This window comes from Leptodactylus fuscus, chromosome 2, assembly GCF_031893055.1.
Source record: "Leptodactylus fuscus isolate aLepFus1 chromosome 2, aLepFus1.hap2, whole genome shotgun sequence".
NCBI classification, from domain to species: Eukaryota; Metazoa; Chordata; class Amphibia; order Anura; family Leptodactylidae; genus Leptodactylus; species Leptodactylus fuscus.
In genome coordinates this window covers 156,910,686-156,938,508 of record NC_134266.1, presented here as the reverse complement: position 1 = coordinate 156,938,508, position 27,823 = coordinate 156,910,686, and the positions used below count along the sequence as shown (strand labels likewise).

The following is a 27,823-nucleotide window of genomic DNA, read 5'->3' as shown; positions in this document are numbered from 1 at the left end:
TTAGATTATATCCACGTCGTCATAATCATCATCATCATCATCATCTGCAAGTACATCAATATATTCCGCTTCTTTTGTATAATCTGTAAAAAAAAAAAATGTAGATCACATAAAATGTTTAAATATATGTTAGATAATCTATGTATTAGATCTATCACCCAATACTCATAGATAATTTGTTTCCACTAAAAATAATGCAATGTAAAGATTTTTTGCAGTAGTGGCTCTCAGAGAAATCTGCCACTGAGTTTCTAAAATGGAGAAGCACAGCTCCTCATAAATAGGGGGCAACCTCTGCCAGGCTTTGCGCTCGTAGCTGGGTACAGCAGGGCCACATCCTTTTCAGGAAAGTGGCCGATTTCTCACACGTCAAGTCACACAACAAATTTCTGCTGTCTGTGAAAGGAGATGGTTGCATACTTTGTTTTTCATACTACATACCTACAGTTATGGCCTTAAGTGTTTGCACTCCTGAAATTTTTCCATAAAATTATAGCAATTACACATGTTTTGTTATACACATGATTATTTCTTTAGTGTGTAACGGAACAACACAAAAACAGAGAAATGCAAAACTCCAAAAATTGGCCCGACGAAATTACTGGTGCCTCTAAACTGGAATTCTGGACCACTTTTTTTTGCAAAGTGCTCCAGGTCTCTCATATTTGAAGGGTCCTTCTACCAACTGCAATTTTAAGATTTCGCCAGAGGTGTTCAATGGGATTTAGATCTAGACTCATTGCTGGACACTTCTGAACTCTCCACCCCGTTGTTTCCATCTATTTCTGGCTGCTTTTTGAAGTATGTTTAGGGTCATTGTCCTGCTGGAAGATTCATGGTCTAGGACCCAGCTTTCTGACACTGGATCCTACATTGAGACCTAAAATCCTTTGATAATCTTCAGATTTCATGATGCCTTTCGCATAGTCAAGGCATCCAGTGCCATAGGCAGCAAAACTACCCTAAAACATCTTTGAACCTCAAAGATGAGTTGCAGTTATGTTGAATTTGGACCTATAATACTACTCACTAGACAGATCAAATCAGGAGAACTGAATCAAAAGAAACATATCTAGGCTGGGGTCAATCCAAGAGATCAAAATCGTCCCCAAAACCAGAAGGCAAGAGAATATTTGGTAAACAAGGCAAGTAGTAATGTTCTTAATTACTTAGTAATAATTAACTAATAGCAGGCACATTGGAACATTGAGAACAGACCTTACATAGCCCTCCTCAATTGCTAATAGGTTTGGCATAGAGTTCTCACAGATACAGAAAGCTTCATGTGTTGGCAGGACAACCTTAAAGTAGCAGCAGTGATTAGAACTACAGAGTGATGCAAACGGAAACCTAATCTGCTTAAAAAGCGGTTACCTGCAGGGACCTGCAGACCTCATAGAATCTAATAGTGTCCGCCAGGTTTCCGCTTGAAGAAGGTGGAAAAATGCAGAGAGAAAAGTCCTACTTGCAGAACTTTTCTCTCTGCATTTTTAATCAGATTTGGGGATGTAAACCCCAAGCGGAGACCAGGCGCAGGTATGAACCTAGCCTGAGATTCCTAACAAAATCCATTGTAAATTTAAATAAAAAAAGAAACTTTACACATGTGGATTCTGCCATAGATTTGGCATGGAGTTGCATTAAAATCTGCAAACATATTTGCAAAGTAATTTGTCACCCCACCTGCAGCTCTATTAAAGGGTTTTAAGGGCTTAAAAATACCAAATACACACCTATAGGTACAGTAGTCATTGTTGTACTGAAGGTGAATAGATGCGTATTTGTTATTTAATGACATAGGCAGCTGCCAAAAAAAACCTTAAGAGTAGGCAAAACGTAAACCCTCACAGAAATCACAGCCATATAACTTACTTTTCGCATCTGTGTTAATATAATCAATTTCTGTGATGTGTCCAACAGAATCATAAGACGCATTTGAATATCTGTCATTTTTGTTGGGTACGTGTAAATTGACATCATATTTTTGGCCATGATATTCAGGATCTGGGAAAACAAAAACATATTGTTATAGACGATAAGTTAGTAAGCAAATATTCTCATGAAATCTAAATGGTACATTACTCACGTATTCCTTGTTGCTGAAGAGTGACTTTCTCTTTTTTCACTATAGCGTACATAACTGGGCTTGTAGAAATTCCTGCATTGGGATCTGAGAACCAGATATTTCCATTATTTAGGTGGAGAGAAAATTCTTAAAATATTCATAGTATAAAAATAAACCAAGGCTAGGTTGACATTTGCATTGGAGTCTCCTGTCCAATACTACTGTGAATACTGTTATGTATGGCTCTGGAAAGGGCATCGTCATTGGGCCCTGTATATAGCATTTTGTATTGTTTAGAATATGTCTCATGAGAAGGCTTGAAATCATACAATTTACATACCAGTCTAGAACATAAGATAGCAGCTAAGCTAGTAAAAAGAAAAGTAAAGTACTAAAAATCCTGAACAGATAAATTGACCAAACAATAGGTATAAATCAGTATTTCCTAACCTTTTCAGACTCAGGGCACCCCTGGATTAAAAAATCCTTACTAAATAATTTTTTATGCTTTTATTTTTAACGCAGTCTTTAAAATTACAACATTGTATGCATTTTTCTGTTGCAATTTTGACACAATTGTAACTGAATTACAACTGCACCAGGTGCATCCTCAAGGCTGTACCATCTGTACCATCCTATATTTTAAACCCAGCATAGCAAAAATTCACCTGTTCAATCACCAAACTTCCTAGTGGCCCCACATAGAATCATGCTCCCAGTGGTCCACCAGACGGTATATGCTTGTTAGGGGCCCTCGGACAAATAATAATGCTTCGCAGTGGCCCCCAGATACCTAATAATGTAGTACTCAACAGTAGCCCCCAGACAAATAATATTCTTCAGTAGCCCCCAGACAAGTAATAATGTTTCCTGTGACCCTCAGAAAAGTAATAATGTCTTCAGTGACCCATAGGCAAGTAATAATATCCTCCAGTGGCCCCCAGACATCTCATAATGCACCCTATTGACCCCAAACAACTAACAATGCTTCTCAGTGCCTCCCACACAACTAATAATTATTCCCAGCGCCCCCAGACACTTAATAATGCTCCCTAGTGGCGCCCAGACAAGTAATAATGTCCCCCAGTGGCCCCTAGATACCTAATAATGTTCCTCAGTGGCCCCCAAGCACGTTGTAATACTCAACAGTGCCCCCAGACAAGTAGTTATGTTCTTCAGTAGCCCCCAGGCAAGTAATAATGTCCCCTGTGACCCATGGGCAAGTAATAATGTCCTCCACTGGCCCACACACACTTCATAATACACACCATTGGCCCCAAACAACTAATAATGCTTCCCAGTGCCCCCCAGACAACTAATAATTCTTCCGAGTGGCCCCCTGGCAAATAACAATACTTCCTTAGAGGCACTCAGTCAAATATTAATGTTCTCCAGTAGCCCCCAGACAAGTAATAAGGTCCCCACTGGGGCCAAGACAGGTAATAGTAGCTCCCAGTCAAGTAATAATGACCTGCAGTCAAGAAATAATGTAGCCCCCTGACAACTATTAATGTCCCTCAGTGTCCCCCAGACAAGTAATAATATCCCCCAGTGGCCCTCAGGCAAATAATAATGGCCCCAAATGGCCCCCAGACAACTATTGATGTCCCCCAGTCGACCCTAGACAACTAAGGATGCCCTCCAGTGGCCCTCTGCCAACTAATGATATCCCCTAGTAGCCCTCTAACAATGAATAATGTCCCCCAGTAGCCCTCTGACAACTAATGCCCCCCCAATAGCCCCCTGACAACTAACGATGTCCCCCAGTGGCCCCACACTGTAGTTGTGCTGTACTTGTGCTAGCTATATGAATTTAAAAAAAAAAAAAAAAACACCACTTGCCCATCATCGTTCTCCGAAGGTCTAAGATCCTCCGTCTCTCGAGAACGATGCAGCAGAGTAATTGAGCTAAAGCCTTCTTTTCAACTACATCAATATTGCTGTTAAAACATACCTCCCACCTTTCAAAGGACAGAAAGAGTGACAGAATGTGTGGGGCGCATATCGCACCGCAGAAAATTTAGTTCCGCTCACTTCTACATTGACTCAGCCCATTCCCATCTATTTCTCTTTGTGCCCCCACACAGTATAATGCTCCTACAGTCACCCTAATATTATATGCTCCCACATTATAATGTTCCACTCCAATTGCCCCCACTATTTAAACCATGGAGGCAGCTAGAGGGGTACATTAAACTGAGGTCAACTGGAAGAGGATTTTAAACCATGGAGATAGCTGGAGGGGGACATTAAAATGGGGACAACTAGAGGGGGACATTAAGAAAAATTTGTCCTGTAAACAATAAGACCTCATATGAATTCAAAAAGTTATGGGATTTGGAAGGTGGGGGAAGCGGCTAGGCGTCAAAAATGAAAAACAAAAATTTGAAAAATGCCTGTGGCAGGAAGGGGTTAAACTGTAATTTTTATTAACTTTTTTTTTTACAATAGAATAAAGACATAGGCAAATGGAAACACGGTGCTGCAACATGCAACAGAACAGTGCAACAAATCTAAATTCTTTCAAAACACATACAGAACAAAGGAACAACAAGGATCAACAAGGAGGAGATATTAGGATTAAGGATGTGGAGTAGCACAGGGGTGTGATACCAACGCATAAGTAACTTGTATTGGGTTTCCCGAAAAGTGACACAGGACAAAGAATTAGCCACTCGGGACCATATAATCTGCCACTGTCCGGGTGAGATCTTCCTATTCAAATTCACTGTCCACCTATCCATATATTTATGAGGCTGAGAAGGTCCTCCCTCAGGACAAGATAGGAGTTTATAGATGTCGGAAATAAGCCCCTTAGTAGAGGTACTGACACGGCATAATCTTTCACACGGTGGCTCAGTGGTTAGCACTGCAGCCTTGCAGCGCTGGAGGCCTGGTGTTCAAATCCCGCCAAGGACAAAAAAACATCTGCAAGGAATTTGTATGTTCTCCCCATGTTTGCATGGATTTCCATCCCATATTCCAAAAAAGACATACTGATAGCGAAAAATGTACATTGTGAGCTCTATGTGGGGCTCACAATCTACATTTAAAAAAAAAAAAATCTTTCAAAGGCTGTAGGGAGTGAGACTTGAGTGGCTCCAATCTGGGCTATAACAAAGTGAGCAATCTGTCGGTAATGGAACCATTCAGAGGTGGGTAAGTAAAGAACTGATGTAAAATAGTTGAAAGGAGTTCCAAGGTTGAAGGATCAACTAGATGGAACAGACCCAGTCTACTCCATGGACAAACCATGGCAGAAGTCATTCCCCCTGGAAGTAGTGGGTTATACAAGAACAACACCATAGAATAGTGTTGGTAGACCAAAGGAAACATTTTAGAGTGGCTGCCCAGTAATAATGCAAGTTATGTGGCACCATCAGTCCCCCCTCTGCCTTGCCAGTCAACATCACCAAGCGGGGAATACAGTGATGTTTAGCATACCAAATAATCTTGAATATCACTTTTTGAAGGGAACCTAGTACAGAACACAGGACCATCACCAGAAGTGTCTCAAAGAAGTTTCTGGAGAAGAGTCATCTTAACTAGAGATGAGCGAACAGTGTTCTATCGAACTCATGTTCGATCGGATATTAGGCTGTTCGGCATGTTCGAATCGAATCGAACACCGCGTGGTAAAGTGCGCCATTACTCGATTCCCCTCCCACCTTCCCTGGCGCCTTTTTTGCTCCAATAACAGCGCAGGGTAGGTGGGACAGGAACTACGACACCGGTGACGTTGAGAAAAGTAGGCAAAACCCATTGGCTGCCGAAAACATGTGACCTCTAATTTAAAAGAACAGCGCCGCCCAGGTTCGCGTCATTCTGAGCTTGCAATTCACCGAGGACGGAGGTTTCCGTCCAGTTAGCTAGGGCTTAGATTCTGGGTAGGCAGGGACAGGCTAGATAGGAAGGAGAAGACAACCAACAGCTCTTATAAGAGCTAAATTCCAGGGAGAAGCTTGTCAGTGTAACGTGGCACTGACGGGCTCAATCGCCGCAACCCAGCTTTCCCAGGATCCTGAATGGAATACACTGTCAGTGTATTCCCGTATACCCGATATATACCCCGATACCCGTTCCAACGGTGTGCCCCCCCACCTTCACCCCAGAAATACCCTGCAAGTCCCCTAGCAATAGAATTGGGGCTATATACACCCACTATTTTTGCTACTGCCATATAGTGCCATTGTCTCACTGGGAATTCAAAGAATATATTGGGGTTACGTGCACCCACAATTTTTACTACTGGTATACAGTGCCATTGTCTGACTGGGAATTCAAAGAATATATTGGGGTTACGTGCACCCACAATTTTTGCTACTTGTATATAGTGCCATTGTCTCACTGGGAATTCAAAGAATATATTGGGCTTACATATAACTTCAATTCCAGGGAGAAGCTTGTCAGTGTAACGTGGCACTGACGGGCTCAATCGCCGCAACCCAGCTTTCCCAGGATCCTGAATGGAATACACTGTCAGTGTATTCCCGTATACCCCATATATACACCCCAAATCACCGTTCCAACGGTGTGCCCCCCCACCTTCACCTCAGAAATACCCTGCAATTCCCCTAGCAATAGAATTGGGGCTATATACACCCACAATTTTTGCTACTGCTATACAGTGCCATTGTCTCACTGGGAATTCAAAGAATATATTGGGGTTATGTGCACCCACAATTTTTACTACTGGTATACAGTGCCATTGTCTCACTGGGAATTCAAAGAATATATGGGGGTTACGTGCACCCACAATTTTTGCTACTGCTATACAGTGCCATTGTCTCACTGGGAATTCAAAGATTATATTGGGGTTATGTGCACCCACAATTTTTGCTACTGCTATATAGTGCCAGTTTATGACTGGTAATTCAAAGAATATATTGGGGTTACGTGCACCCACAATTTTTGCTACTGGTATATAGTGCCATTGTCTGACTGGGAATTCAAAGAATATATGGGGGTTACGTGCACCCACAATTTTTGCTACTGCTATACAGTGCCATTGTCTCACTGGGAATTCAAAGAATATATTGGGGTTATGTGCACCCACCATTTTTACTACTGGTATACAGTGCCATTGTCTAACTGGGAATTCAAAGAATATATGGGGGTTACGTGCACCCACAATTTTTGCTACTGCTATACAGTGCCATTGTCTCACTGGGAATTCAAAGAATATATTGGGGTTACGTGCACCCACAATTTTTACTACTGGTATACAGTGCCATTGTCTGACTGGGAATTCAAAGAATATATTGGGGTTACGTGCACCCACAATTTTTGCTACTGCTATACAGTGCCATTGTCTCACTGGGAATTCAAAGAATATATGGGGGTTACGTGCATCCACAATTTTTGCTACTGCTATACAGTGCCATTGTCTCACTGGGAATTCAAAGAATATATTGGGGTTACGTGCACCCACAATTTTTACTACTGGTATACAGTGCCATTGTCTGACTGGGAATTCAAAGAATATATTGGGGTTACGTGCACCCACAATTTTTGCTACTGCTATACAGTGCCATTGTCTCACTGGGAATTCAAAGATTATATTGGGGTTATGTGCACCCACAATTTTTACTACTGGTATACAGTGCCATTGTCTAACTGGGAATTCAAAGAATATATGGGGGTTACGTGCACCCACAATTTTTGCTACTGCTATACAGTGCCATTGTCTCACTGGGAATTCAAAGAATATATTGGGGTTACGTGCACCCACAATTTTTACTACTGGTATACAGTGCCATTGTCTGACTGGGAATTCAAAGAATATATTGGGGTTACGTGCACCCACAATTTTTGCTACTGCTATACAGTGCCATTGTCTCACTGGGAATTCAAAGAATATATTGGGGTTATGTGCACCCACAATTTTTACTACTGGTATACAGTGCCATTGTCTGACTGGGAATTAAAAGAATATATGGGGGTTACGTGCACCCACAATTTTTGCTACTGCTATACAGTGCCATTGTCTCACTGGGAATTCAAAGAATATATTGGGGTTATGTGCACCCACAATTTTTACTACTGGTATACAGTGCCATTGTCTGACTGGGAATTCAAAGAATATATGGGGGTTACGTGCACCCACAATTTTTGCTACTGCTATACAGTGCCATTGTCTCACTGGGAATTCAAAGAATATATTGGGGTTATGTGCACCCACAATTTTTACTACTGGTATACAGTGCCATTGTCTGACTGGGAATTAAAAGAATATATGGGGGTTACGTGCACCCACAATTTTTGCTACTGCTATACAGTGCCATTGTCTCACTGGGAATTCAAAGAATATATTGGGGTTACGTGCACCCACAATTTTTACTACTGGTATACAGTGCCATTGTCTCACTGGGAATTCAAAGAATATATTGGGGTTACGTGCACCCACAATTTTTGCTACTGCTATACAGTGCCATTGTCTCACTGGGAATTCAAAGATTATATTGGGGTTATGTGCACCCACAATTATTGCTACTGCTATATAGTGCCAGTTTATGACTGGTAATTCAAAGAATATATTGGGGTTACGTGCACCCACAATTTTTGCTACTGGTATATAGTGCCATTGTCTGACTGGGAATTCAAAGAATATATGGGGGTTACGTGCACCCACAATTTTTGCTACTGCTATACAGTGCCATTGTCTCACTGGGAATTCAAAGAATATATTGGGGTTATGTGCACCCACAATTTTTACTACTGGTATACAGTGCCATTGTCTGACTGGGAATTCAAAGAATATATGGGGGTTACGTGCACCCACAATTTTTGCTACTGCTATACAGTGCCATTGTCTCACTGGGAATTCAAAGAATATATTGGGGTTATGTGCACCCACAATTTTTACTACTGGTATACAGTGCCATTGTCTCACTGGGAATTCAAAGAATATATGGGGGTTACGTGCACCCACAATTTTTGCTACTGCTATACAGTGCCATTGTCTCACTGGGAATTCAAAGAATATATTGGGGTTATGTGCACCCACAATTTTTACTACTGGTATACAGTGCCATTGTCTGACTGGGAATTCAAAGAATATATGGGGGTTACGTGCACCCACAATTTTTGCTACTGCTATACAGTGCCATTGTCTCACTGGGAATTCAAAGAATATATTGGGGTTACGTGCACCCACAATTTTTACTACTGGTATACAGTGCCATTGTCTGACTGGGAATTCAAAGAATATATTGGGGTTACGTGCACCCACAATTTTTGCTACTGCTATACAGTGCCATTGTCTCACTGGGAATTCAAAGAATATATTGGGGTTATGTGCACCCACAATTTTTACTACTGGTATACAGTGCCATTGTCTGACTGGGAATTCAAAGAATATATGGGGGTTACGTGCACCCACAATTTTTGCTACTGCTATACAGTGCCATTGTCTCACTGGGAATTCAAAGAATATATTGGGGTTACGTGCACCCACAATTTTTACTACTGGTATACAGTGCCATTGTCTCACTGGGAATTCAAAGAATATATTGGGGTTATGTGCACCCACAATTTTTACTACTGGTATACAGTGCCATTGTCTGACTGGGAATTCAAAGAATATATGGGGGTTACGTGCACCCACAATTTTTGCTACTGCTATACAGTGCCATTGTCTCACTGGGAATTCAAAGAATATATTGGGGTTACGTGCACCCACAATTTTTACTACTGGTATACAGTGCCATTGTCTGACTGGGAATTCAAAGAATATATTGGGGTTACGTGCACCCACAATTTTTGCTACTGCTATACAGTGCCATTGTCTCACTGGGAATTCAAAGATTATATTGGGGTTATGTGCACCCACAATTTTTACTACTGGTATACAGTGCCATTGTCTGACTGGGAATTCAAAGAATATATGGGGGTTACGTGCACCCACAATTTTTGCTACTGCTATACAGTGCCATTGTCTCACTGGGAATTCAAAGAATATATTGGGGTTACGTGCACCCACAATTTTTACTACTGGTATACAGTGCCATTGTCTCACTGGGAATTCAAAGAATATATTGGGGTTACGTGCACCCACAATTTTTACTACTGGTATACAGTGCCATTGTCTGACTGGGAATTCAAAGAATATATTGGGGTTACGTGCACCCACAATTTTTACTACTGGTATACAGTGCCATTGTCTGACTGGGAATTAAAAGAATATATGGGGGTTACGTGCACCCACAATTTTTGCTACTGCTATACAGTGCCATTGTCTCACTGGGAATTCAAAGAATATATTGGGGTTACGTGCACCCACAATTTTTACTACTGGTATACAGTGCCATTGTCTCACTGGGAATTCAAAGAATATATTGGGGTTACGTGCACCCACAATTTTTACTACTGGTATACAGTGCCATTGTCTGACTGGGAATTCAAAGAATATATTGGGGTTACGTGCACCCACAATTTTTACTACTGGTATACAGTGCCATTGTCTGACTGGGAATTAAAAGAATATATGGGGGTTACGTGCACCCACAATTTTTGCTACTGCTATACAGTGCCATTGTCTCACTGGGAATTCAAAGAATATATTGGGGTTATGTGCACCCACAATTTTTACTACTGGTATACAGTGCCATTGTCTGACTGGGAATTAAAAGAATATATGGGGGTTACGTGCACCCACAATTTTTGCTACTGCTATACAGTGCCATTGTCTCACTGGGAATTCAAAGAATATATTGGGGTTACGTGCACCCACAATTTTTACTACTGGTATACAGTGCCATTGTCTGACTGGGAATTCAAAGAATATATTGGGGTTACGTGCACCCACAATTTTTGCTACTGCTATACAGTGCCATTGTCTCACTGGGAATTCAAAAAATATATTGGGGTTACAAATACCCTCATTTCTTGCTACTGCCATATAGTGCCAGTTTCTGACTGGTAATTCAAAGAATATATTGGGGTTACGTGCACCCACAATTTTTGCTACTGGTAGATAGTGCCATTGTCTCACTGGGAATTCCACAAATAATTTGGGGATTCATTCACCCTACATCTCAGGCTCTTGCCATATTCACCCAGGTTGTCAGTGCTGCACCAGCTCGTTCCCAGACAGCTCGGCCCGAAAAACACGTTACCTATATAGAGGATTTGGACAATGAAGACAACATGTTCTAAATCTAATGTCTGCACCTTCTCCAGAATTAAAATAAAGGCAGCGTTTAACTTTCAAATAGCACTGCACAAAGGAAGAGCTTATCAGCTTGTCTCATGACATGCTACTGAAAAGTGTCATTTGTGTATCTTAATGTAAATATAGTTGTATAAGCTTTTTGGGTTTTAGGCACTGCCAAGTTATTTATTACCACCCGCTCCCTTATAATGATGATGACGCCAAAGTCACTGTGGGTGTTCAGAGCTCACAGCTTTGGGTGACATTTGTCTTGCTCTCTGTCGGTACCAGCTGTCTTTTTGGATACCGTAAAGTTATGTTGACTTTATTAACAGCTATAGAAGCTTTAGCCAGGTTGTGACGGTGTGTAACCCTAACAACACTAAGTGGGATACACATTAATAGTCAGTCTATGTACGCTAAACGTATCACTGAAGTAATTTTTTTTCCCTCTCCCCTAATATAAGAAAGGAACAGACATTAGACCTAGACCGGGGTTCGAGGCTTGTAAAAATCCAGTATTATTTGTTCTTCATGATGTGAAATATGTGTTGAAAAGCAACCCAAGATGAAGTCAGCCATGTGTACCAGTGTGTTACTTGGCATGCCTTTGCTGGCCCCAACTGTAAGGGTCACTCTCCATTTCCTCCATTTTCCACTCCCCTTCACACCATTTGTGGTGAAGCAATGGGATGCACTGAAGTGCACCCTCTAGCCTCGTGTGGGATAGGGACATCAGATGCCACTCCAACCCCCTCGTCTTCCTCCGCCAGCCAACGGTGCGAAGATGAGAGGAGTGTGCTCTGAATGTTTTCTGCCTAGCAGAGGCTAGTTCTCACTTACGAAAATGGCCCCACTTTGACCTGTATATCAGGCACAATGGTGTAGGTTTCAAAGAAACATGGCACCAACAAGTTGGAAAACGTGGGCCATGCGTGGACCGTGTTTGAGTCTGGCAAGCTCCAGATCTGCTACCAGGTTCCAGCCATTATCACAGGCGCAAAAATGCCAGGCCCCAGGTGTAGCAGGGAAAAAAAAATGCCATCTCAGCCAGGATGGCATCCCTGACCTCGGAGGCACTGTGCTGTCTGTCCCCCAAGCTGATCAGTTTCAGCACGGCCTGCTGACATCTCCCCATGCCAGTGTTACAGTGTTTTCCGCTAGTAGCTGGGGTGGAGGTTGCAGCTTCGTAGGGTTTCAGTCTACTCCTGCCATGAATTTTGGCCTGGGAGAGGAGATAGGCCACCCCAGTTTGCACCCGGGGAACAGACTCCACCACATTCACCCTGCCTGTCATTAAAGATAAGCACTGCAGCATCCCTGACCACAGGCGCTTGTCCATGTGTCGGTGGTCAAGTGGACCTTGCAGCAAAGCGCAGAGCTCTGGGCCCGACTGATGTTATGGGACACATGCAGGCGCAAGGCAGAGACAGCACACCAAGAGAAGTAGTAACGGCTAGGCCCAGCATAGGGAGGTGCCCCAGCTGCCATCTGCTGACAGAAGGCCTGGGTCTCCAGAAGCATAAACAAACACCAACATCTCCAGGGCCAGCAGTTTATCGATGAGGCTGTTAAAGGCTTGGGCATGGGGGTGGGTTGTGTTGTACTTCTGCCTGCAATGAAAAGCTTGGGAAATGTGGAGTGGCTGGGAAGAGGCGCATGATGGTGCAGGCCAAAAGGGCGCATGAGGGTGAACTCCCCAATGTGTCAGAGATAGGTGTGTAGGTGTCCTTGCATCATATACTTGCACCATATTTGGCTTTGGAAGTTAATTTTGTGCCAAAAAGTGGTTAAGACAGCGATCCCTCAGCTACTCCCGTTACACTGTCTATTGAAGTTACCATCTGTGGAAGTGGACCACCATTTCTAAGATCCCAAAGGAAGCAGGCAAGAGATGTGCAGTTCAGAAAAAAAGATGAGAAAATAAGTGTAGGCTGTAGAGCACAGAGGGATCGGAGAGGACAGAGCAGGTGTCGGCCAGGTATTCCCACAACATGCGCCTATACTTGTCCCTCCTGGTGACACTAGGCCCCTGAGTGGCAGTAATTTGTCCAGGGGGGCCATTAACGTGTTCCAGACCTAGGAATAAGTCTTCCAACAGGGTAGAGTTTTGCATGCCTTTGCTTCTACCCACTGTTTTTGCTGCTTAGCTTCCCTCCACATCTACACTGCTTTAGCCCCTAAACATCACCCCAGTTTATGCCTTTGCTTCTACCCTTTTTTTTGTTGAATTAGCTTCCCTCCACATCTACACTGCTTTAGCCCCTAAACATCACCCCAGTTTATGCCTTTGCTTCTACCCTTTTTTTTCTGTTGAATTAGCTTCCCTCCACATCTACACTGCTTTAGCCCCTAAACATCACCCCAGTTTATGCCTTTGCTTCTACCCAGGTTTTTTGTTGATTTAGCTTCCCTCTACATCTACACTGCTTTAGCCCCTAGACATCACCCCTGTCCATGTGGGGTCGGTGGCCTCGTCATCCACCAACTCCTCTTCCAATTGCGCACTGCCCCCTTACTGCAAACTGCACATGACCACAGCTTGCCTTGATGGCAACTGTGTCTCATGATCCCCACTTAGGTCCAGACAAGTCGGTGGCGGGTCCAAAACCCCAAAATTGGAAGGAAATGGCAGATGCTGCAGTATTTCTAACACCTGTTCCTGGTGCTCGGGCCTGGTCTGTGTTGTACCCTGCACCCTGCTTAACGCAGCTGCCATATCCGAAGTTGTGCTGAGCGCATGCTAATGTTTCGTGTCCAGTGCAATGGATGGGATGGGATTTCACATAAGTCTGCCACCCATGGCCACTCATGGTTGAGCAACTGAGGGAGTTGACTTTGACGAACCCGAGGGTTTTGGAGTTGGAACTACATCAAAGGTCTGTGCTGCTCACACACTCTGCTCAACACATGATATGTTTAGTGCCAGCAGTGTGGAGACGTCGCACAACAGCCGTTGTTCCAGCAGGTACAGGCGTTGTAGGAGTGCATAGAGGCTAGCAGCGGCAACTATAGACTTTAAAAACTATCCGCACAATCACCAGTAGCTCAGGAACATTGGGGTACCTTTTTCAAAAGATTAGCAGCAATGAGTTAAAAACGTGGCCCAGGCATGGAATATGTTGCAGGCTGCCAAGCTACAGAGCCAATCCCAGGTTACGGCCATTATCACACATGACAACATGCCTGGGCCCAGGTGCAGTGGCAAAAACCACATTGCCGTCTCATCGAGGATGGCATGACTCACTTTGTAGGCAGTGTGCTGTCTGGCCCCCAAGCTGATGAGCTTCAGCACGGCCCGCTGACGTCTCCCCACACCAGTGTTGCCGCGTTTCCAGCTCGTAGCTGGGGTCAATTTAACAGCGGAGGAGGGTGGTGTTTCAGCCCTCCTCCCAGGAATGTTGTGTGGGGAGACAAGTCAGGCCACCACATTTTGCGACCCGGTCCACGCCTCAACTACATTCAACCACTGTGCCCAAATTGAAAGGTAGCGTCCCTGTCCGCATGCACTTGTCCATTCGTAACTGGTCACATGGAACTTTAGGGCTAAGCGCTGAATTTAGGGACCGCCTCATGTTTGGGGGAAAGTGCTGGTGTGGACGGCACAGTGCGGTGGCGCAGTAGACACTCTGCCCAAAAAGGGCAGAGTGTCCCCCAGCCGGGATTCCAACATCTCCTGGGCCAGATTTCTTGAGATGAGGCCGTTGAAGCCTTGGGCATGTGGGTGGGTTGCGCTGTACTTTAGCATGAAATGAAAGGCTTGGGAGATGGGGAGTTGCTGGGAAGAGGCGCATGATGGCGCGGGCAAAAGGAGAAATGGCAGGAAAAGGTGAGGATAAGGGTGAACTCCCCAAAGTGTCAGAGGCAGATGTGGAGGTGTCCTGGCTGCTGGTCTGGACTGCAGCGCCAGCCCTGTCAACAGTGGGAGAGGCAGTGGCCGCCAGGCCAAACGACGATTATCCTGCGCTTGCTCTCACCCACTGAGCCCAGGGCTTGCCTTCCAAATGATGGCACCCGCAAGAGGTGGTGAGATTCCTCTCCGCAGATCTCCAAACCATCTTGGACTTGCAAATTGCACTAAATTTGTCATGTAACTGACATGTATACGATGAGTCTATCCATTGTCTGTTCATTTTGGTGAAAGTCAGCCTGTCAGCTGACAGACAGCTGTGCTTGTCAGTGATGATGCCACCGGCTGCTTGTACCCCCAGTTTTTGCTGCTTAGCTTGCCTCCACATCCACACTGCTTTTGCCCCTACACATCACCCCTATCCATGCCTGTGCCTCTAGCCATAAGTCTGCCACCCATGGAAACTCATGGTGCAGAAAGTGAGGGAGCTGACTCTGAGGAACCCTTGGGTTTTGTAGCTGGTACTCCATCAAAGGTCTCTGCTGCTCACACACCCTGCTGAACATACGGTATCTAGGGTTAGAGCGTGTGGTGACCTCGCACAACAGTAGGTGCTTCAGGCAGATGTAGGCCTTTCTGGAGTGTATTGCGGCTAGCTCCAGGTACTGTAGACTTGGGAAAGTGGGTGTCCAAGTGCCGCACTTTCACCCTTAGCTCAGGTAATTTGGGGTATGTTTTTAAAAATCATTGCACCACTACATTGAACACGTGGGCCAGGCATGGAACGTGTTGGAGGCTGGCAAGCTCCAGAGCCCTCCAACAAGACAAAAAAGCCTGGCCCCAGGGGCAGCGGGGATAAACAAATTGCCATCTCATCCAGGATGGCATCCCTGACCTCAGAGGCAGTGTGCTGTCCGTCTCCCAAGCTGATGAGCTTCAGCCCAGCCTGCTGACGTCTCCCCACACCAGTGTTGCAGCGTTTTCAGCTCGTAGCTGGGGTCAATCTAACAGCGGAGGAGGAGGAGGGTGGTGTTTCAGCCCTCCTCCCAGGAATGTTTTGTGGGGAGACAAGTCAGGAAAATTCTTGAAACGGGAGAGTTTTGCATCTTTGCCCTTGCTGCCTATGGACATCCCTTTGCCTCTAGCCACCATTTTCCCTGCTTTGCTTGCCTCCACATCCACACTGCTTTTGCCCCTAGACATCACCCCAGTCCATGCCTTAGCTTGTACCCCCAGTTTTTCCTGCTTAGCTTGCCTCCACATCCACACTGCTTTTGCCCCTAGACATCATCCCTATCCATGCCTCTGCCCCTAGCCATAACTCTGCCACCCCTGGAAACTCATGGTGCAGAAACTTTGGTTGCTGACTTTGAGGAACCCTTGGGTTTTGTAGATGGAACTCCATCAAAGGTCTGTGCAGCTCACACACCCTGCTCAAGATATGGTATTGTAGGGTTTCAGCGTGTGTGAATGACGGACAACAGCCTGTGTTTGGACAGATGTAGGCCTTGCTAGAGTGTTTTTAGGCTAGCAGCGACTCCTGTGCACTTGCAAAAGTGGGCGCACAAGCGCCGCATTTTCAACAGTAGCTTCGGTACATTTGGGTATGTTTTTAAAAAACTTTGCACCACTAGGTTAGACGTGGGCCAAACATGGAACGTGTTGGAGGCTGGCAAGCTCCAGAGCCGCTACCAGGTTCCAGCCATTATCACAGGCGTAAAAATGCCAGGCCCCAGGTGTAGCAGGGAAAAAAAAATGCCATCTCAGCCAGGATGGCATCCCTGACCTCGGAGGCACTGTGCTGTCTGTCCCCCAAGCTGATGAGCTTCAGCACCGCCTGCTGACGTCTCCCCACACCAGTGTTTTAGCGTTTGCCGCTAGTAGCTGTGGTGGAGGTTGCAGCGTCGTAGGGTTTCAGTCTACTCCTGCCATGAATTTTGGCCAGGGAGAGGAGATAGGCCACCCCAGTTTGCACCCGGGGAACAGACTCCACCACATTCACCCTGCCTGTCATTAAAGATAAGCACTGCAGCATCCCTGACCACAGGCGCTTGTCCATGTGTCGGTGGTCAAGTGGACCTTGCAGCAAAGCGCGGAACTAAGGGCCCACCTGATGTTGAGTGACACGTGCTGGTGCAAGGCGGGGACGCCACACCGGGAGAAGTTGAGACGGCTAGGGACGGCATAGTGAGGTGCCACAGTTGCCATCAGGTCCGGGAAGGCGGGAGTTTCAACAAGCCGGAACGCCAACCTCTCCTGGGCCAGCAGTTTAGCGATGTTGGCGTTCTAGGCTTGCGTGGGTGGGTGGTTAGCGGTGTATTTCTGCCGGCGCTCCAATGTCTGAGAGATGGTGGGTTGTTGTAAAGAAGCGCCTGATGGTGCCTTTGATGGTGCAGGAGAAGGAGATAAGACAGAAACAGGGGAGGATGAGGGAGAAGTCAACAAAGTGGCGGAGACAGATGAAGTGATGTCCTGGCTCGTCCTCTGGAGTGCATCGCCAGCACTGTGAGCAGAGGCAGTGGCATGAACGGCGGGCGACGTTTGTCCTGCCGTTGCTGCCTGCCACTGATTCCATTGCTTGGATTCCAAATGACGGTGCATTGAAGTGGTGGACAAGTTGCTCTTCTCAGGGCCCCTACTCGATTTCGAGAGGCAAATTGTGTAGACGACACTATATCTGTCCTCGGCGCATTCCTTGAAAAAACTCTACACCTTCAAGAAACGTGCCCTCGATGGGGGAGTTTTTCTGGCAGCTGACCTCTGCCTCTGGACATGTCTCTGCCTCTAGCTACCCTTTTTGGTGCTGCACCTGCCTCAACATCCACACTACTTTCCCAGCTTGACATCTGCCTTGTCCAGGTGGGGTCGGTGTCCTCGTCGTCCACCACCTCCTCTTCCAACTCCTGTCTCGCCTCCTCCTCCTGCACAATGCGCATGTCAACTGGCTGCCCTGACAGCAACTGCGTCTCATCGTCGTCGATGAGGGTGGGTTGCTGGTCATCCGCCACCAAATCGACCGGAGATGGAATGGAGGAGACTCTAGTGTTTGAGCATCTGGACACAGATACTCGTCTGTTAGGTCCGTGGAATCGCGAAATGGAGGGGCAGGTTGCGGTACAGTCAAAGGAAGGGAGAACAGCTCTGGGGAGCAGGGACAGTTGGGGTTATTGTTCTGGGAAGATTGGGAATTTTGGGTGGAAGGAGGACAAGACTGTTGGGTAAGAGGAGGTAGAGGCTGCCTGGCTGGTGGACAATGTGCTTTAAGCGTTATCCGACAGCCATTGCAAGACCTGTTCCTGGTTCTCGGGCCTACTAATCTTTGTACCATTCAGCCTAGTTAATGTGGAACTTTTGTGCAAAGCGCAGAACTTAGGGCCCGCCTGATGTTAAGGGACACACGCTGGTACAAGGCTCAACTCACCCTAAGTGCCAAAAACACTGCTGGTGCAAGGCTCTACTCATGCCAAGGGCCTCAATCTCTGCTGGTAGCTCAGCTTAAGGTCCTGTAACTTTGTTTGGAAGGGCTCATGTTAAGGGCTAGAAAAGTGAATTTTGGAAGGTCTTACCACATCACACACACACACACACACACACACACACTCAAAATGACAGTTAAGGGTGAGGGCTTTTGGAATTCCCATTGCCTATTCCATTTGTGGTTGTCATGGGGAACGTGATTTAAAGGGGTGGTTGTTACTGTTTGTTGAGCTTAAATTGGGGTTTGTGTCCATCCATTTGGGGAGTAAAGAAGGTTTCCAGGTATTTTCCCACTTTGATAGAGGTTTTTTTGAATGTGGAAAGTGTGTAGTTGTTAGGCAGTGATGTTGGGGTAATAGAGGGTCTTTGGTGTGTTAGATGCCCCCAGACATGCTTCCCCTGCTGTCCCAGTGTCATTCCAGAGATGTTGGCATCATTTCCTGGGGTGTCATAGTGGACTTGGTGACCCTCCAGACACGGATTTGGGTTTCCCCCTTAACGAGTATCTGTTCCCCATAGACTATAATGGGGTTCGAAACCCGTTCGAACACACGAACATTGAGCGGCTGTTCGAATCGAATTTCGAACCTCGAACATTTTAGTGTTCGCTCATCTCTAATCTTAACCACTGTGATGCGGCCAAAGAAGGAGATGTAGAGGGGGTGCCAGTTGTCCAAAAGGGAGCGAAACTCATGAGATAAACAGGGGTAATTAACCGAATATAAGGAGGAGTAAGAAGAGAAGCGTTGGATATCTCTACTGGAAATCATATTTGGGACATAGCAATTGGAGAGTGGAATCTAGGTTGTTGAGTGGGAGGGCTTCTGTTTTAGAGGGGTTTAATATTATAGCCAGACAGTCCCCCTGAAGGGTTTGTAGAAGATTCGGGAGATATGAGGGTTGGTGAGGGTCAGCAAGGCATCATCTGAAAATAGAGTGATCTTAAATTCTCGGTCTATAGCTGCTAACCCACTAATATCTGGATTACACCTAATGTAGGATGCCAGGGGTTCAATACAGAGAGCGGATGGGGAAGGAGGAGGATACATTAAGAAGCTTGACCACTGTGGAGGAGCAGGAATATAGATTTTTAACTGCTGAAAGGAAGGCTCCTGAGAATCCAGATCTCTCAAAGGTAGCAGTCATGCCTTCTCAACATCAAGGCTTAAAAGAAGGGTGTGGGTAGCTGAGCAGTTGGCAACATCGATCAGATCCACAGCCATTCTGGTATTGTCTCCTACTTATGACAGAGAACGAACCCCAGCTGGTCCTTGTGAATGAGAAAAGGAAGCCAAATGTTAAGCCTGTTAGCCCAAAGTTTAGTATAAAGCTTGAGGTCTGTGTTGAGGAAGCAATAAGTCTATAGTTGAAACACTTCTGATGGTCTTTACGGGGCTTAGGGACTAAGATGATGTGAGAGTGTAGCATTGTCTGGGGTATGAGGGCGCCTCACAGGAAGGAGTTAAAGAGTCAGGACATATGAAGGAGCCATACCCCCACGGTTTACTGTCCCCCTCCAGGTCCCGAGACAGGACAGTGGGACAGGACCCGGAATCCAGGACGGTTGGGAAGTATGGTTAAAAGGAGACATGCTGCTATTTTCCCACCGGATTGTCATGGCACCCCAGTTGGGAATTGCTAGTCTACATGAATAAAAGTGAGGACATTGTTGACAACACTTTTTTAAATGAATGGTAGAGATCATAAGTAATAACAGGAAATAGTTTTACTTTAGACTTAGCAAGTCAAGGTGACATTTCTAATTAAGAGTAACTTGTGAAAAAGGTTTTTACCATACTGATGGTCTGGAGTTCTGGGTAATATAATTGGAGGTGGAGCTGTTGGCTGATGAAAGCTGTTACTGAAAATACATAACAAACAAATTCATAGCAACTGTGTCATATAGATACTAGCGAGAAAAATAAATTAAGGGCTACAATCCATGAAGCAACATAAACATCTCATCTCAGGTGATGCTCTACTCAGGCTGGGTTTATACAGCACTTTTCCTGAAGGACTGCATGCAGTTTTTATTTGTAGTACTGCCTAGCACATATTACTAAACATTTCACCCATAATGGCAATGGCTCTGCTCTGTTTTACTGGTCATAGTTAATATACAGATGAATTGCATAGTAGTGTGTGCTAACTGTTACTACAATTACAGACTGCGTGCAGTTCTTCAGGAAAAAAAAAGCACTGTGTAAACCAAGTCTCACATTAAGACAACAAAGAACACAGATTATTAACATGGATCTTTCAATGACTTTCATTGTTCTCTGTATGGTAATGGATAGTAAATTGTAAACCTCAGGCTTACTGGTTGTTAGCATTCCAGTGAAATGCTTAGTTACATGTGATAGGCATTACTGCAATTAAAAAACACATGCAGTTCTCCAGCAAACACTGCCCTGTAAACCCTGCTTAAAGCTAAGGGTAAGTTCAGACGGGTTTTCTTGGACCGGAACCTGAAGCGGAGACTGCCTCAGATTCCAGTCCAAAAGATGGGTAGCCGCGACTGAATGCTGATGCTCTGCACCGTCATCCAGTTGCCCACTCCACTCCGGCTTAGGCCCAATGAATGGGCCTAGTTGGGAGGAGGGAGTGTCTTTAGGCCGAATCGCGAGGCGAAACGGCCTGAAGAATGAGCATCTCGCTTATTTTTCCGGGAGCCGGCTTGTGCTAGCAGAAAAAGGAACCCATTGAGGTCAATGGGAGACTTTTTTTTCACCGCTGAAATTTCACACCAAATTCTTCATCATTTTCCTCCATGTGAATGGACCCTAAGGCTGCATTTGGGTTAATGGCAAGTAACTGTCCATTGGCCCCTATTATAATCTGACCTCGTAATTAACTCTATCAGCAGCTGCCTGTGACTGGGCCTCAGCCTTGTGACATGGGTCACTTTCTGGTGCAATAAATATGTGTCGACATGTGATTGTTGCAGCCACTGTGAGGTCAATATAGCTGTGCTTGTTATTTTACATCCTAGACAGTTGATGTGTGGCTGATATGTGTTGCAAAATGTAGAGGTTTAGGTGCAGATGCCTGAAAGCCAAAAAGGATGCACTGTACATGGTTTGTTGCCAAATATGTCCATCTAATAGGGGTTATATTAGCCTAAAATTTTTTAGTATAAGCTGACAGTAGCAAAATGTACATACAGAAGCTGGCAAGATTGAGTCATAGTTGTGGGAAGCCTTCATGACCACATGACAGAGAGATTTTATATCATAAGACAATAGTGAGTCATTGTGTCACTGTGATCATGTTTAGTCCATTTCAGTCAATTGTGAACTTGCATTAAAGAGGACCTTTCATGCCCTCATCAATGTGCAGTTTTATATACCACTAGAAAGCCCCCCCCCACCCCCCATTGCACTGTTGGCTTTCTAGATATATATTAAACCGGTTGGCTCTGTACAGCAGGGGAACAGTGGAGAATTCATATTTCCTGCCATTGGCCAGGAAAGCAGTATACAGACTGATGTTTATGGAGCAAACCTACAAAAAGAGAAGACTCCAGATAACAAAGCCATGAAGAAGAAAGTAAAAGTAAAGCTTTACTGAATATACACAGGCAATTAAAAATGTACATTAAGAAGGTGGACAAAAATATGGGAGACACTAGACACTAGATCAGAAGGGTATAATGTATTTACAGTAGTGTCAAAAAGTATTTTAAGAAACAATGAAAAAACATGCTGGGGCTGAGGTCTTTACGGTGATCTGTGCTGCCATATATACGGTATACTGGTTCCAAGCAATGCAAGTTTTCACTTATATTTACTATATGCTTTGTACATTCCTGCATAACTTAATGTACTCACTGGCACTATGCACTTCATTTTGCATCATAAGAACACTATGATGCACCTTGTATATTGACAATCCTTTGTCCTAGTTACATGTACTTTATGCTATTCTTGTATTTCCACTTGGACTTTTTTATGCGTATTTTTAATTGCCTGTGTAAATTCTATAAAGCATTACTTTTACTATCCACTATATGATTTTTTCATCTTGAGTCTCTATTTCTGTTTCTGTAGGCTTGGTATGTGATTATTCAGTTAGCTTCAGTACTTTGTGGAGAGCCCACATTTGTAAGTTATTGATTCCATGTATGGAGCAGCCTAAACTTGTAACACATATAGACAAATATTTTTATGTCAAATTATAAAATACATTACTGTTTATTTTCATTTTAGTTTGAATAATTATAGAATTTGTAATTCTTTATCTTAGCAAATATGTACTTAATTATTTAACATATTTATGACATCAAATGTTCGGGTACTGTAACTGTTATATATATAGTACTATGTTATATGTGCGTAGTATAAATATTATATTTATTTAGTTAAAGGAAGTATGTTGGAGATAATCTCAACATTAAACTAATGACATGGTTGGTTTTGGTTGTGGAAGGCTAGGTTGACATCTGCGTTTGGGTTTCCATTTGGGGGATCTGCTTGGGAACCCCTCGAACAGAAACCTAATCCGCATAAAAAAACTGTTACCTTAGGAAACCCACGGACCCCATAGACTATAATGGGGTCTGTGTGGTTCCGCTCAACTTCTGCATCAAAAATGCAGAGAGAAAAGTGCTGTTTGAGGAGAGGGGAACAGAATCCCCGAACGCAGATGTGAACCTAGCCTATCACACAAATATACCTTTAGTTTTGCGGCGTGAGCCACCATTGCCTAGCAGCTTTACCAGGTCATGACAAACGCTCCATAATCCCTGTTGCCTGTTTCCTACTTTGAGGCCTCTTTTGCTGTCAGACATAATTCTCTGCAGCACTAAAATTTTGTGTATTCTCAGTACCACTCACAGTGGCATTGGGCAGCAAAAGGCGCTATCAGTCAAGACAAAGTGGAGTCATTGGGCACGGATTATGGAACACTTGCTGTGATGGAGACAGATGCTGAGGATTTATGGCTCACCTGCATGTGAGGTAAGTTTGTAATGCCAGTGCAGTAATTTATTTAATGTGGTTCTAACAGATGCCCAAAAAATAAAATCCTTGATTTTTGACATTTTTTTAGCAATGTAGTAGATTTTTCTGAACGTTTGCAGCTGTTAATTTAATACTGTGTATAATATATACTGTCTAATTTGTGCTTCTGTGATAAAGAGTTGAAGGTGTAGATACATTATTTGGAGGCTGGCTATGGTACAGTTTACATAGAAAAAAAAATGTTAGTAGAAGGTTCTTGGAGTTCCGTCAAAAGATGGCAGGGCTCTGAGATTTCTCCACAGTCAAAAGGCAGAAAGTAAAACATGAGCAGCTTGACAGTAGAGATTAGCAATGGATGTAAAAAGAAAATTCTTACAATACATTAAAAAGTGCTTGCAAAAAATCTTTGTGCAGTTGTATAATCATAATAAATAAATCACAAATCAGATTATAGGAAAATTGTATTAAGAAATCCAGCCGTTGAATATAGTTATGCCAAATCAATAAAAAATAACTCACACTGAAATAACTGCTACAGTTTGGTCATCTGCCTGTTTTTTCTTTTGTTTTTCACTTTTTCGAATTTTTAGTGTTCGACCTTGAAGAATAAACAATGTAAAAGTTTTTATTAGGGTTTTGATTTTGTACTTTTCTAAAATGTAATACAGGATCATCCAAAATTCCTTTTTTTATGTTGTACGGTGATGTCATATTGGTGGCAGAGTAGCCTAAAGGTTCCAAAGAATATAAATGGAGTCTATTTTTAGGATGGCCCAGATATGCAGCTTACATTCACTTATGGGCCAGTTAATACAACATCTTACATCAATTAAAAAAAATATCTTTGGTCATTGAAACAATGATAAAGAGCCATGGTTGCTCTTCACCTCCCCCCAACAATATCAGCTGGTTATATTGGGTCTGTGAAAAGATAGAGCATGTACTATTTCTTCATGGATCACAGACACCACATTGCCCTCAAATGAAGCAATCTAAATAGAGTCTTTCGTAATCCTACAGTTACGTCTTATGCTGTTCTCCTGTTATACTATACATATAGAGTTGATCAAAGTAGATTTTATTCTGGTTTCTGTTCTTTTCTTTTTTTAATGTAGATTGTGAGCCCCACATAGAGCTCACAATGTACATTTTTTCCCTATCAATATGTCTTTTTGGAATATGGGATGGAAATCCATGCAAACATGGGGAGAACATACAAACTCCTTGCAGATGGTTTTCTGCCCTTGGCGGGATTTGAACACCAGGACCCCAGCGCTGCAAGGCTGCAGTGCTAACCACTGAGCCACCGTGTGGCCCCTCATTCTGGTTTCTGTTCAGGGGGTCCACTTGGGCTGGGAAACCTAATCCGCTTAAAAAGCGGTTACAGGCGGGTCTGGTTTTGTCAACTAAAAAATTAGCCGAACTACCATTCATGGTGGATAACAACAGATATCTGTCTGCTGCGAATATGTTGAAGCAGGTTGAATAATTTCAGCTGTGAATTACCCTTTCTACAGCTTGAGCACCTTGTTCAACGTCATAGTCTCTAACTAGTTTAGTCTGGCTGAGTGGCATAACTAGCAAAGACTTGGCCCCCCAGCAAATTCTTGATTTGAGCCCCCCCACACACAAACACAGCATAGTGTCCCCTTTCCTGGACCCCACACAGTACAATGCCCCATTTACACACACTATAATATACCAAAGTGGCCTCCAGATAGTATAGTTTGGAGGCTCCTCCAAACAGTATAATGTCCCATAATGGTCTGTTCACACAGTATAATGTCCCATAGAGGCTCTTGCACACAGTATTATGCCTCACAGTGGCCCTTGCACACAGTATTATGCCCCATAGAGGCTCTTGCACAGTATTACGATATGCCCCATAGTGGTCCCTATACACAGTGTTATGCCCCATAGTGGACCGCCCATGAACAATTATTATGCTCTAGAGTCTTTTCAGACCCCACAGTATAATGATCAAAGGCTTTCCCTGGCTTCAATGCACTCCCTGCTGCTTTCGACCTTCTACAATGTTGGTACAGACATCATGTGAGCCAGGCTGGCATCACAACACATAATGATGCTGGCCTGGCCACGTGACATCTGTAACATTACCAAATAAGCCTGAAGACTGCCAGAGCAAAGGAAAGGTAAGTAGCAGTGTTTTTTATGTTACCTCACCTCACTTGGGCCTCCGATCATTATATTCTGAGGTCTGAAAATACACCATAGTATATTGATTGCAATGTTTGTGGGGTTCATGGACCAGCAACCTCACTTACCGATCCCCACTCCTGCTCACAGCCGCCTCTGCTACCCCTTCTGCCCTCCAGAGGGCCACAGCGACATGAAGGGGAAGCTTAGGCGGCTGTGGTCAGGAGTGGGGATTGGTAAGTAGATAGGGCCTGTTACTTGTTGGGGAAACTCCAGCAGGTAACGGCCTATTAAAAAAAAACAAAAAACCTAAGGTCCCAGGACCCCCTACCGCTGCTACCCTGATATTCATGGCACTGTTCTGACATTTTGCTGGTAAGATCATTTATACAAATAATGCTAATGGGGCAACTCATTGGCTACAAAACACTGCCTCGTGTATTTTTGGCTTAACAGGTGGGCTGATGGAAGGCAGTAAGAAATGACTACAGTGTCACACTGCTCTTAGGGTTTGTAGTAATAGTTCTTTAACCATGGAGGCACATAGCTCTAGGTAAGAGGTGTATACTCTGAGACAGATTAAGTGATTGGTGATAACCCAATGTGGTGAGGGCTTTCAAGCTACCTATGACACACTTACCCCACGCAGTGACTTGTTATGACCACCTACAACATTTGACCTGAATTCAGTATAGACAACTATACTTATACAGTAAATAGAGCAAAATTTGTGTTTCATTCGTCAGCAGGTACAATATAAAGTCTTGTGAATGTTTTATGGTTTGGTTGGTTTGTTTTGGTCATTGGATTTTTAGAACTCAAATTTCCTTCTGTTAAATCCTCTTTTCTTTGAATCTTAATGCTGTATCATGTATATGTTAAATTGATTAAGAAAGTAGCATAGCTTAGGTGTATAAAATGTAGGTTTTACTTTGAGAGATGGGTAGTGTGAGAGAGTGAAGGGTGTAGTCTGGGAAGACACGTATATTCCATCCAGGCACCTAAGGGGTGTGTGGTGAGACCCACACCAGGGAGGTCAGCTGACTAATCAGGCCCTAATAACAGTCTGAGTGTGAAGACTAGCAGTGTGGCATCACACTGACATAGCTGACCTGTCCAGACCGGACCTCCAAAGCAGGTACTGTGCCACCCATTGTTGTTGCCAAGGTGGGAGACTGGTAGCCAGTCTCCTGTATAGTCAGGGAAAAGTTTCCTTACGTTTAAGTTAGTCTCTCAGCCGAGAAGGGTTTTGTTTTGTTTATCCTGTGGCTTTGCAAAAGCAGTGTATGCGCTACAAGTGAATAAAGCCTGAACTCGTGTGCAATCCAGTGTCTGTGTCCCTGTTTCTTGCAGTGCTACAAGCATCTACCTGAGCGATTCCCACAGTAGGCATATCACCTCTACACAAACACTGGATTCTTAGCTTCAACTCAGAATATTAACTTACATCTTGAGAGTTGAGTTCTGCAGAAACAAACCATAGCAAAGCTGATGACGGCTATGACAAGAATAAGACCTCCAAAAACGAGGAGCCAGAAATATTGCCTGTACCACGGCTGGTCCATTAGTTTTCACACCTACAAAAGTAGAAGATCAGGTAGAGTGAAGACGTAGCAAAGCTTGGGACCCACTGGAGGTAAGTTCTGCAATGTTTTTGCAGCTTGTGGCCTCAACATTCGATATTTCTCATGCAGTACTCTGCTCAGTAGTCAGCACTAGTATTTGTAAGCCAATCGCAGAAGGAAATGATAGATGTACAAATCTTTGCATTAGACTTTCTCTCTGTATAGATTCCATTTGTTATTTTTGGTGTAAAAATACTGATGCATAAACATTTTATGTCAGGGGATAATCGTACACATTAGGGAGAGTGTGTGCTTACATAGGCAGTACGGAGACTTACAAGTCATTCCTGCTCCGCTAGGGATTCTGGGTAAAAAATATGCAAATCTATTCTCCAGGATGTAATTAGGAGAACAGTGCCTCTGTATGCCGCCCTCTAGAGGGCAGCCTCCTTAACATCATACATGACTCCAGCTAACAAGCCTACTATCATGATGCGGATTTAATTGCCAAATTAGTATTTCTATTCCAAAAGGAACAGATTCCCAGCTATGGACAGCGCTGTTTCGGTCTTTTGGACCTCCTCAGGGCGGCATACA

At 44.1% G+C, this 27,823-nt stretch overlaps 1 protein-coding gene across 1 annotated transcript; it reads right to left on the bottom strand.

The window, feature by feature from the left end:
- On the bottom strand, positions 1–27,226 carry SCIMP (SLP adaptor and CSK interacting membrane protein). The gene is made up of 6 exons (XM_075266406.1): positions 27,109–27,226; positions 24,024–24,102; positions 20,337–20,404; positions 2,087–2,170; positions 1,873–2,004; positions 1–83 (listed from the first exon to the last, which is right to left on the bottom strand). The coding sequence occupies exons 1-6, from the start codon at positions 27,224–27,226 to the stop codon at positions 1–3; spliced, it is 564 nt and encodes a 187-aa protein (XP_075122507.1).
- Between the last annotated feature and the right edge of the window lie 597 nt (positions 27,227–27,823).